Source organism: Corvus cornix, chromosome Z, assembly GCF_000738735.6.
Source record: "Corvus cornix cornix isolate S_Up_H32 chromosome Z, ASM73873v5, whole genome shotgun sequence".
Classification (NCBI taxonomy): domain Eukaryota; kingdom Metazoa; phylum Chordata; class Aves; order Passeriformes; family Corvidae; genus Corvus; species Corvus cornix.
Window position 1 is genome coordinate 52,452,264 of NC_046357.1, and position 12,960 is coordinate 52,465,223.

Here is a 12,960-nt window from a genome sequence, read left to right on the forward strand (position 1 = left end):
TGAAAGTAGCAAACTATAGCTACATACCTTTGAGAATGTCATGGCTTAGCAAAGTCATAAACCACAGCTAGGATCATGTTCACATTACCAATGCTGAGAAGACGGTAACATTAACAAAGGAAAAATACGCCTTACTCTACATCCATGCCTTTTGTAACTTCCCTTTCCATAGTGTTGGGCAGTCTCCAAACCCCACGATACCAAGAACCTGCTTTTACTCTCCTTTTTATATGTGTCATGACAGAAGAGAAAGCAAACAGTAGACTGAAATATACACCTTAGGTACTTAAAGACTATTTTTACTGTCTGTCACACTTGTAATGTAAACTTGCTATACATTCATATCTGTATATTTCTCAGTGAAAGTTACAGGAAAAAAAATCTTACTGATATAAGTGAGGAAGTGTCAGTGCTATAACGGGTTCATTTTTGCTCTAATTCCAACACAGCCATTTAAATTTATTCTACTTTATGTTTTGTCAGACAGATAGAAAGATAGATAAATAAGATAGATATGAATGAATGCCAATCTTTGCTGTTTTGTCAGTCTTTCTTTGAAAGAAAATACTCTGTCCCCATTTCCAAATATTTGAGAAGTACCTCTTCTTAACAAGCTTAGTCTAGCACTTTAATAAACAATCATGACAAAGCATTAGGAGAGTCAGAGAACTCCCATATTTCTTCCAAATCAGAAGAGTTTTCACACATGCCTGATAATCAGAAATTTGGTGATACTACATTCCAGTAAATTGAAGCCCTTAGCAACTAATGGATGGAAGTTAAAAAACTATCATAGGAGTCTGAGCTTGATTTCACCATTAAAATTGCAAGACTTGTACTTCATGAGCAGTGAGCAGTAAAGCCTTGTTTCCACTGCAATTTAAGTAGAATTATGAAAACAAGGAGCCTGACCAACATGTCTAAAATTTGTCAGTAAAATAATTATCAGCATAATATATCCTAAGCAAAGTCTAGAATAAGCAATATTACCTTGTATTTGTAAGGCTGTGCAGTTCTGAAGAACTGAGAATGCAAAGTACTTTCGGTAGATCCCATTCCACTATCCATCTGATTACTATGATGAAAGGAATGAGACAGGCTTTGAGGCAAGCTGGACACCACTCTCTAGATCCAAAGGCAAACCATAAAACATGAGGAGAGAAATGCAAATTAGAAATAAAGTTTGCTGCTACTTGCTGACTCTAATAGTGCATGTAGAAACTGATGTTATTCAAAAACTAGTGACTCAACAATCACCATAACTGCCACTGGAACTTATACCATCAAGGGAAAAAATGGCCTGTTTCACATATCAGTTAAAGAAAAATACATTTTTCTGAGTCTCTGAATTCAAAATACTGATTTTCCACATAGCATCCACGAATTGCAACAACAGAGTTGCAACAGCTGGAATCACCCAGTCTGGAAGCTCTTCTGAGAGCTGCCCTTTATCAAATGTGCCATAAGCTGTTTGAAAGACAGAAATCTCTGAACATTTTGCTTACAATTTCCTCTGAAGGATGGCACAAGTAAAATCTCTGTAAATTTTGTTCAGTGTTGGCTAAGAGGGAAGAATGTTAGCATCTGAATCAGTAATGCTCTTCCCAGCAATTCCTTGTTATAAGATTATGTGTTTTCACCTATCCCTGTCAAGGTCATACTTCATTAGGAAAGAGCGAAAGGTGTTACAATTGCTCACATCTTTTTTAAGCATCGTGTTAAAAACTAGTGACACACAGGAAGCTCTGTCTCTGTGTTTATATTCACTCCGACTCATAGGTCTCATTGTTTCTTCTCATTTTCCCTGATCATTATGAGGTTCTTCTCTTAGTCATAGAAAGAGTTCATGGGGTTGAGAGGGTTTTGTTGTTTGTTTTTAAACATATGGAAGTATTTCAAAGTCCAGTTCTACTCCAAAAACTGGGGATCATTCTTATGCAGTAAATTTTCTCCTTCTGTGATGTTGGGAATGACATTCAGCTAATTTATTGAGAAGTTTAGGCTGCTTTTAATTTGCTGATTTTGGAAAACCACCAGGGAGAATGCTGACATGCCCTAGGTCTAATTCAGTGGAATTCAGTATTTCCATGCTGTGGTTCAAGCTGCAAGAATGGAAATGGAAATGTTTCAAAAAAGGGAAAACAGTGGTTGGCATGATCTCATCATTCCTTACTGATGGATGATAGACAAAGCACAACCCAGACATTGCAAACGAAGGTAAATTTACTGAACTAATAAATAATTTAACAATCACTAGTCTTGAGGATTTTTGTCTTTTATTTACAACCTCTCCACAGTTCTCAGACAAGCATGGCATACATTTAAATGATGCTCTTCAGACAAACCATGATGACAACCTGAGCTATTTTCAGGTGTCGCATTTTGACTTTTCTTGGTGACCGGTGATTTGGAAGAAGCTACCTTGTGTTTTCTGTAGAGATCATTGTAGAGAATTCGGAAATTCTTCCTTGTGTAGCTGCTCCGATAAGCTTCACCAAGGAGGTACTCTATCACTAGTCCAATGTCAATGAGTGATATCTTGTAATCCAAAGAAAGGCTGTTCTGAAACACCAGATGTCACAAACATTTCATGATGCTGTTATATGCAACATTCAACCACGTCACAGCTCTCCTATTGTAAGGGAAAACTGGGAAAATGTGCAACTGAGAGCTCCTGCATCATTCACATTCATTCATATGTGCACATTCATTACAAATATGGAACTCCCCTCAGAAAGAGGGAAAAGTGATGTCTGCAGTTCACTGTACCCACATTGCATAGGGACATACATTGCAATGTTCACAAGATCAGCTGCATCCAACAGGGAGGATAACAATTCTTCAGGATAAGTACCAACAGCAGAGGTACTGATAAAAACCTTCCCATAACAAGAGAAAACTAGCATGGTATGATTAAGTACTTTGATTAATTCAAATTGAAGAAGTAGATGAAGCATGTATTTAATGTTGCAGAGTAATTCCTAGAGACTGGAAATATCTTGCTGAGGCTCAAGGCTGTCTTGCCAACTAGGAGAACAGTAGTACAGGCACTAGCTCTACCTTCTGAGTCTCTCACCACTTCTGTTTAAAGCACCATTGCCCATCTTACCTCCACTGTCCTTCCAAGACCCAAGGTTTGTGACAAATTCTCTGAAGAACAAATTACATTCCATGCAGATTTTAAAAATTACTGGTAAAACCTTAAACTACAACTCCTTGAAGTGAAAAAGTGGCCTGCATATGAATGGGATGAGAGATGTTATGTATTCCTAGTAGCAGCGTATGCCTTTCAGACTGTGAAAAGTCTTTTACTCCATTGGACTGAGGGTGTTTTTTCAATAGACTCCAGTAGCAAGCCTCAGTACACTCAGCTAGGGCCACTCAGCCCCAGGTTACAGAAGGCATCAACATGCTGAGCACTCTGGGGCAAAAGCACATCTCAAAATAGTTTATCAGGTCTGTCATTGAGAGTTAGGCAACTATTTCTGACTACCTGCGCTTGTAGATACTTCTCTGCACTATCCCCATCTTTTATGTCATCAGAGCAGACTGCAATGTATGTTTCTTCAAAAGTAGCAGCATCAAAGCTGGCCACACTAATGAAGAAAATATTCTGTAATTCATGGTCACATCGCTCTGCTGACTGTCCCAACTACAGTGTCACCATTTTTAATCAGACTGCAACTGCACAACAGAAGCACAGAGCACTTATTTTTACTTACAGAAGCTCAGGTGAAAAAGGCTTTTCAGCATTTAGACCTGTTTACAGGTCCCAAGTTTAGCTTACACAATGGCATAGAAAGTCTTGAAATTGTGCAGACATTTTTTATACTAATGCCATTACTGTATATCAAATGCCAAAAGCTTCTCTATAGATCACTTACTGGGTTTTCCCAAAGTGTCCTGAGATATATAGAGCCATATATAGATGGATTTTAGGGAAGGGGTCATATCAATCACTTCAGTGAAGAAGAGAGGTTTCTCAGCCTGGAAAAGCTCGCTGTTTTTTCAAGATTTAGATGTTTCAATACATAGATCTTCCAGATTTATAACATAGATTAGATCTTGAATATATTAATCAGTGTGGAAAAACACAGAAAATGGTTTGTTATGGAGACCAGGATACCTTACATCTATCTAAAGAACCGTAAACAGGATTGACATGAAAGTCACCCACAACAACAAAATCATACCACAAATCCGACAGAACCCTGCAAACAGTCAGACTTACCATTTCATTTTATCTTAGCAATCACACCCTGGAAATAATTAGCCAGTTAGTCTAGATTTGGATCTAGGAATCTCCTTTGTTGAAGTCTAGATGCATAAAGAACAGCTCATCCCTTCCTGGCTAAGCAGTGCTTAGCCATGTACCTTATTCAGGTACAATAGACAACAGAACTGTGAAATAAACTAATGATAATAACAATAATAACAATAAATAACAGGGCTGCTATTAAATTTCTAATGGAACCAGTGCCCCATGCAGTAGTCATCCACTGCCACCTTCTGTTGTCCTAGGCAATGCAGAACATCAAAATATTATCTCTTGTCACAGTATCTTTTTGTTACTGCTCTAACAAGGAATGACTTCTTTAACTTTGGGGGAAAAGTAGACAACCTTAAAGCAATGAGCATAATTACTGCACTAATTCATTAAGTCTTTTGTACAATCACTTCAAAACGTCAATTTAGTAATGTGAGAAAGAGAGTCTGATCTACACGAACTGCTTGGCTTTGAAATTAAGGTATGGGACCCTTGGGAGCCTCAGCAGCAATATGTTGGTTAATTGCTTAGGGGGTCAGTGGAATTAAGATGAAACCATTTAGCAGATATAGGACTGTAATAATGAAGCCATCAATTCTATTACTAAGATTTCCCTGTATTATCTAATACCAGCTTGCCAGTGGACACTGAAGTTCTAATCTAGTGTTTTTGTCCCCAGCCTTCACTATGTCTATTACCTGTTTCACATCTCGAACTAGATGGTATAAAAGGAGATTTGATGGTCCTTGTTTCTGTGGTGGGAATAGAAAACACAGTAAACAAACATGTCATTCTACACTAGAAAATCAATACATTATAAGAAAGCAGCTAAAAATATCTACAGAATAAACTACTGTGATTCAAACTCTCCCCACTCTACTCACAAATCTTTTCAAAAATATTTCAACAACAATCTGCAACACCTCTACTATCTTAAATCTGAAACTGGTATAGCTTTGGTCTAAACAACATACCATTTTCAGCAAGGTAAGCATATATTACATACCAGATTAAAATCTGAACATACTCCTCGTCAGCTTCCAATGAGTACTCAGGCTGGTTCATGACAGTGAATCAAAAATAACAGCCTTGCACACCATTCCCAAACCCCCACACTACCATCAAAAACAACCAAACCCATTTATTTCTTTTTGGTTTTTTTCAAAAATCCTTCATACAAATGTGACCTAACCATCAGATCTCTTAAGCAAAACAGTATTGTTTCCAGGCTTTCATATCTAAAGTTGTACACTGGAATTTTAAATACTCACTGTATTGTAGAGTTCTTCCAAATGAGATATGGTAAGAAAACGGTGCATGTTCACTCCGTGTTCTATTAATAGTTTCACAAAATCCACACGATCCATGACTAAAGCATTCAGCATTGCCTGTTCCAAGGCACCAACCTCCAGATGGACCAAGTTGATGGAAAACATTAGAACGTTACTTTTAGAAATAAATAAAACTTTCCTGGAGCTAGTAATCTCTCCACCACAATGACTTGTCTCTGTGTATATTTAAAGTGCAAGTACAAAAGAAAAATATGCTGGACAAAACATCTGTGTAAAAAGCCAACAGAGGGAAAGAAAAACATTTTCCATAAATCCAACATCTACATACCTCTACAAATGTAACTTTACAAACAAACTCTGACAATGCTTTCTCTACTCTCTAATTCACTTCAGAAGACAACATATGATAATGCAGGGCACAGAGGAAAGTGGGGGTTTTTTATTGACACATGACAAAAGCTATTTCAAAGTACTATAGAGAAGTCTCTACAGAACTGCAGGTTCTTTAAAGCAAACCTTTTTTCAAATATGAGAGAGTACGAGTGTTAGAATAAACTCCCTCAAAGAAACACGAAGCCTAACTACAAGAAGCGTCCAAAGGGTGAAGGCACTCTACTCATGGCATTTGAACAGAGCTTAACAGGGCTTATGCATGCAAAATGGCAAAGGAGTTAGACATATGAGGTTCATATAAATCCATATAAACTTTTTTTACAGGGCACATATGCCCAGGAAATGCAGTGGGGTGAGCAGAATGAGGAGGCTGGCACATTAAGAGGCAGGTGCTAGTGCTAACTTGGAAATAGCGCATTCCATGTATATATAGAGGTTTGACAGAAATTATGTTAAAAGATGACCAATAAATGTTACAGAATTCTTACATGTAAAAAAGAAAACTTATGCACTCATCCTGAATCACTGGGTTTTCTTCCAGAAATATCTGAGAGTGACTGGCCATTCCTGTATTAAATTTCTTCTAACAGTCCTTGAGCTGGCAGTGTGTCTGATGAGGTTAGCAGCTCTTTGATAACTATTAGAATGGTATTCTTTGGTATGAAGTCTGTTTGAGATGGAGTTGACACTTAAGCAGAAACATAGTCACAGATGGTTATAACCTTTACCTTCTGAACTTCTAAGACTAGAGTTAGAAAAAGAAATGGCCACAATATGTGGAAAATTGTGCATGTTGCCTTGAAACACTTAAATAGACAGAAATATTATAAGACTCCACAGACAACCCCCTCAAAACTGCTCCTTAGATATGTAACTCAAAATTTGAACACACAACCACAGTAACACTGCAGAAGCTGTAGCCTCTGACAGCTGCAGGTCCGGCAGAATCTGACAGTCAGAGGGTTGCTTCACTTTAATTAAGAAAGCAACTAAAAGTTAAAGGCAAACTTTAAAACCATCCTTGTACATTTTCTTTGGTTTTTTTTTTTTTCTTTTCAGTGCAAGAAAAAAATAGTTGGTTTGGGGTTTTTTTCCCTGCTTAGAAAAGAAAAACATTCAGGAGTGTATGTCTTCCTAAATTTTGCTTGGGGAAGCAGCAAGAGATGTGAGGCTTGTTTATTATGATGTCTTTAAATCTTACTTGAAGGGGAGAACATAATTTTTATTTGACCCACAGGCTTTTATTCAAAATAGTGCTGAACATTGTACTGAAATAGACATGAACAGATACATCAATTTTTTCAAACGTTCCAGAAGCAGAGGCAAGGGAGTAGGGGGACTGCCTGAGGATCTATTGGGCCAAGGTATAAAAGAAACACTCAAGACTATTGCAGACATAGCAACCTAATTTGTTGCATCACTGCTTACTACAGAACAGGCTGGGAAAGTCCTATATTAAGTTGTTCTTTATGGCAGAAAAATCTGAGGAACTGTGTCAAATTGAAATGTCAGTAGAGAATATTATAGAAGCCATCCATAAAGTGGTAGTGGTAAATGGTCAGGACCATGTGGTATTCACCTAAGAGTTCCCAGAGAACTGAAGTACAGCTGAAATCAGCCCCTTTAACAGCAGCATCAAAGACAGTAGATATGAAATATGCCAATTGTTAAAAAAAAAAGTTGTCAAAGTATGGCATATCAATACAGTTAGAACTTTGTAAGGACAAATATAACAAAAGTACAATAATAACAACATTTTAAAATACAGTAGAATAAGTGAAAGCAAGGTAGTTACTTTGTAGACTGAAATCTGAACTCTACCAGAATTTCGACAGTGACAGTCAGAAAAAGGTTCTAGCTGATCTATCTTCTGTAATGATGAATATAAGCTGGATATAAGTTAAAATCACTTTAAAAAGGCATAGAGCCTATTAGGATTTATCCTTAGATTAACATAGAACAATCTGTAAAATAATAGTTTTTCACTAAATATCTAAATGAGAATATTGAGTGCTGATCTACCTATTCCAAAAGATGACTTTTACACCTGAAAATTCAAGTACACAGAACAGAAGGAAATATTGTCAAAAATATGGAAAAACTGAACAGATAATCCCCTTGGAAAAGCCAGGAGCAAAGAGGCTGAACTGCATAATAGCTCTCTAAACCCTTCTGTGTTGAAGAGGTGGGGATCAGGAAAATGTTATTCATTATTTACACACACATACAGAATCATAGAATCACCTAATTTGGAAAAGATCTTTAGATCATCAAGTCAATCAGCAAACCTAATACTAACAAGCCCGCCACTAAACCCTGTCCCGAAGTGCCACATCTACATGTCTTTTAAGTAGTTCCATGGTTGATGACTCAACACATCCCTGAGCAGGCTGTTTCAACAGCTGACAATGCTTTTCTGAATAAATTTTTCCTAATATCCTGTTGGGGTGGATCAGCCTGCTCTCAGGCTGAAACCATCAAATGTCACTCAAACCCGGGCTATCCACTGGGTGGATTTCCCCACCCAGGACAGTGGATCGGAAGGCAGACCAGACGAGATCACTGAGATCTAGGTTACCTCCCCCTGGGTGGCTCCCAATCCTAAATTACCCCACCCCCCCCCCGTTCCAGAAAGTTCTCCCTTTTGTAGTTATTAATTGGTTCCCTGTTGTGACTCCTGCCTCCCTGTTTTCCCCATTTGTTCTGAAAAATTGTATCCTCCCCTCTGCTTGTACCCCATTGGTTGTTTTCCCTTTCCCTGCCTTACTCCACCCCCCCATAAAGGGGCTAGCCCGCGTCTCCTCGGGGCTTCGCTGGTCCCTGGTCCCTCCTGCAAATAAACCTGTTGGAACTCACACCAGAAGCCCCTCCCGCCTTCTTTGCCTCCGGGCTAACGCCAGCCTGATCATTGGCTGCCCGACGTGCTTCCTCTGAGGAGGAGCCAGCGCACGCACCCATCCCGCGCCGATTCCACTGAGCCGTCCAGCGAGGACGCTGTGGAGGCCAACGCTGCGTCCCCTCTGCCCGAGGGCAGCCAGGGCTTGTGGTGACAAACCCCCGGTTGCGTTAATATCCTGTCTTTAATTCATGGATGTTCAGTCGTAGACATCCCAGACATAGTCCTCCAGATATTCAGCCTTATGCACCACAGGAAAATACGGGCTGGTGATTAAAAAATCAGGTCTCTTGTGGCAAACAACCAGCTATGGCCACTCAAATATATATACAATTGACCATTTTTCAGAACTTACATTTTAAAGAAGAAAGCACACTTGGGACTGAAAAAAAATCAATCTTGCAATTCTTGGCAGAGAATTAAAAAGTGCTTCTGGGATCATGAGATATTATTTCTTGAAGAAAATATTAACTCATATAACAAATGGGAATACCATGTTGAGGCACATAGAGTTTTATATTTATCTACAAAAATCTTCTTATGTACACAAAAAACTCACTTAGGGAGGGTTATACTTAAATACTGGATTACCTCTGAAAACTTGAAAACCGCAATTTAAATTTAATTAATAAATTAATCAATTAATGAATTGATTTAATTGCTACTGTATGTTCTTTCACACACATATAGCTAATGCAGGTCTAAATAATGGCTTGCTTTCTGTAAGGACTTAAAGAATGCAGTTGGCTATCTCAAAACACTGTCCCCATAAGATAAGCCACTGTAACAAAACCTGAGATAAGCACAGATGGCACAGCGGGAAGGACCTAATTCCAAGGCTAATGGAGGTAAATGTTTGGGTAGCATCAGGACAAAAATTTCCCCTGTGGCAAACTGAGAAAGGAAGCAAGTGCTTATCCACATGCCAACTCAAGTTATGGGAATGGGATTTCCCATATGGGAACAGCACACCCCATGAATACCCGGGACTTAGACTGTATAAAGGTGGTACCTCCAGCAGAACAACTCAGGGGCCCTCACCACTGAAGACCAGGGTGAAGAAGGACCAACAGGACACTGCAGGAATCCACATGGTGGTATCTTTTGTTTAACCTCTCTCTCACTCTCTTTCTCTCCCCCCTCCCCGTCCCTCACATTTACTGTTATAAAAAACCTCTGCTATTGACTCTGCATATGGTCTCATTTACACCTTGATTTGAGCAGACTCATCTCGTATAATTGGATCATAACTCCCTCATTGCAGCTATTCCTGAGAAACAATATCTAAAATAATGATGTTACTTTTTTTTACCTGGTGATTTACACTGGGATTTCTGTGTTTCTGTCTAGAGCTAGGAAAATAGATGCAACACCCCTTTAGGGTTTATATCTTTGGATAAAAGACTATTCTAGGCTACAATGAAATATCCTTAACCACCAATGATTGTCAACACAGGCTTGAAGAATACATATCCAGAAGTACCACTGAAACTACTTGGAAAAGCTCACAGCTAAACAGGAATTTTGTATATCATCACTTCTCTGGAAAACCAAATGTGATCTGATGCACTGTGTAGTTGAATACTACACTATTTTAAGGATGATGCCCCTCCAAAATCAAAGTAGATTACAGAAGACTAAGTCCAATCATCAAACCATTCCTTAATTAAACCTTGACAAATGCAAATAATGGAAAATTTGTCATCAAAATAAAGTGCAAAGATATGGTGAGAGATAACAGGTAATAGTACCTTCCAGTGTTGTCCATAAACAAGTATGTGTTTCTTGGCAATATCTAGCTGGTTCCAGGCCAATGCCAAATCTAGTTGATCTGAAGCAGACATATTTGTACCTAGGAAGCAGGTAAATGATCTATCAGTTTTCACACATTTATGTTACTCGCTTACTTTGAAGAGGTAAGTCAGTGAGACTGTATGTCGGAAAAAAACAGGTCAATACCTTTCAAGAGTGCCGTCAGAATTGCCAGATCAATGTCCTGCTCATCTTCTGACTCCGCATCAAATACGGTTATCTGTTAGAATTGCAGAAGTATACTATTTGAGGTGAGGGAGAGAAGTCTGTAGTTATTTCTTCTTTGTACGGGCTGTAGTAGATTAAATCATACACATTTCAACACAAGCAATGGCAAGGGTCCAGACATAACTCTCCTTTGTTTCAGACAGAAAGTGCACTATTTTGGTTTTTAATGCAATGGCATCCGAAGAGACACTTGAAGTAAAACAAAAAATGCTAAAAATGTATTGGGTAGTTTCCATTTTAGTGATCATTAATACAATTACCATTACTTGCATATATATTTGGTATTCCATCATATTTGAAAAGTTGTGACAGACAGGCAAAGTAACTGGAAAAAGGGAAACATAACTACTATTTCTAAAAAGGCTAAAAGGAAAGACCTGGGAAACTACTGGCCAATCAGGTTCAGCAAAATCATGGAGCAGATCGTCCTGGAAACTCTGCTAAGGCACATGGAAAATAAGAATGTGATTGGAGACACCCAATATGGTTTACTCAAGTGCAAATCACACCTGACAAATCTGGTGGTCTTCTATGGCAGGGTTACATCATTGGAGGATAAGGGTAGAGCAACTGATACCATCTACCTGGACTTGTGTAAAGCATTTGATAGACAACATCTTTGTCTCTAAACTGGATGAAACTGGATTTGATGGTGGACCACTCCGTGGATAAGGAATTGGCTGGATGGTCACACTCAAACGATTGTGGTCAGTGGCTTAATGTCAGGTGACCAGTGACAAGTGGTGTCCCTCAAGGGTTGGTATTGGGACCAGTATTACTTAAAGTGTTTGTTGGGGACACAGATACTGGTACTGAATGCACACTCAGCAGTTTTGCCGATGACACGAAGCTGAGTGGTGTTAATTCTCTGGAGGGAAGACATGTCATGCAGAAGGACCTTGACAGGTGTGAAATGTGGGCCTGTGCAGACCTCATGAAGTTAAACAAGACCAAGTGCAAAGACCTGTATCTGGGTCAGGGCAATCCTAAGAATTAATAAAGGCTGGGCAGAGAAAGAATTGAGAGCAGGGAGAAAGATTTCGGGGTGTTGATGAAAGAAAAGCTCAGCATGAACTGGCAATGTGCACTGGCAACCTAGCCAATCCTATTTTGGGCAGCATCAAAAGCAGCATGGCCACAAGGTGGAGGGAGGACATTTCCAGTTAATAGCAGTGTTACAAATTCCAGCACAATTCTGTTGGAAGCAGAAGAATGGAAGGAAACATTTCTAAATTATAAATAAGACTCTACTAGAGAAGAAAAAATAGGAATTATTTGATCTTTCTTGTGAAAACAAAGATATTTGGCCTTTTACTAAGGTCAGAAAGGCTCTCATTTCATAAACACTGAAACCAGAGAAGTTAACAGGCTCTGTAGAGCTACTCAATACAGAAATTGGCACGACACCTTTGTACTATCTTTATATTAGATATAACACCTGTGCTCATGCCGACCCACCAGAGAAAGAGCAAAAAAAGGTAACAGGAAATGAAGACTTCCTAAACTCAGCACATGAACCCTACTCACAGACTCTCTGTGTTTCATGCATTCCATCAAAACATGAAATAGATGACTGGACTGTTTCTGTTCCAATCTAAATATGTTTTGAATCATCATTAATATCTCCTCCTTCACCTGAGGGCACAGATCCCTGGAAAACAGGCATAGAATCAATGACAATTATATTTATATATAGATACTTCTTACCCACCCAGATGACAGTTCAGAAAAGATTAAACATAGGAGAAATTTCTTTTTTTTCTACTTCTCTGTTGACTTAATCCTTATTTCAACACAAAGCAAAGTTATCCCATAACATAAATTATTAATCACATATGCATTAGTTCTGACAGACATACTTACTACTGAAAATACAATACATAAGTTAACAATTTTCAAAGGATTTTCTATGAACATGAGCTAAAAATCACTGGAAGTGATTTTTCTTTCTTTCAGTAAAGAAAGAAAAAAAGGCATAAAATGAAATTCCTCACTATTTGTTCATTAGGCCTCCTACTGCTCCCTTTTTTTTCTCTTATTTATCCTTCTGTTAACCTTTTCATTCATAATTT

The 12,960-nt window shown here is 38.5% G+C and overlaps 1 protein-coding gene across 1 annotated transcript in view; it reads right to left on the reverse strand.

The window, feature by feature from the left end:
• Window positions 1-12,960, reverse strand: part of TRPM6 (transient receptor potential cation channel subfamily M member 6) — an 86,600-nt gene that overhangs the window by 51,140 nt on the left and 22,500 nt on the right. The window contains exons 9-15 of the mRNA XM_039567576.1: window positions 12,416-12,539; window positions 10,808-10,880; window positions 10,600-10,700; window positions 5,539-5,673; window positions 4,966-5,019; window positions 2,422-2,562; window positions 991-1,125 (exon numbers count right to left, since the gene is read on the reverse strand). Coding sequence (XP_039423510.1) covers window positions 991-1,125; window positions 2,422-2,562; window positions 4,966-5,019; window positions 5,539-5,673; window positions 10,600-10,700; window positions 10,808-10,880; window positions 12,416-12,539 — 763 coding nt within the window. The remainder of the gene's footprint in view (window positions 1-990; window positions 1,126-2,421; window positions 2,563-4,965; window positions 5,020-5,538; window positions 5,674-10,599; window positions 10,701-10,807; window positions 10,881-12,415; window positions 12,540-12,960) is intronic.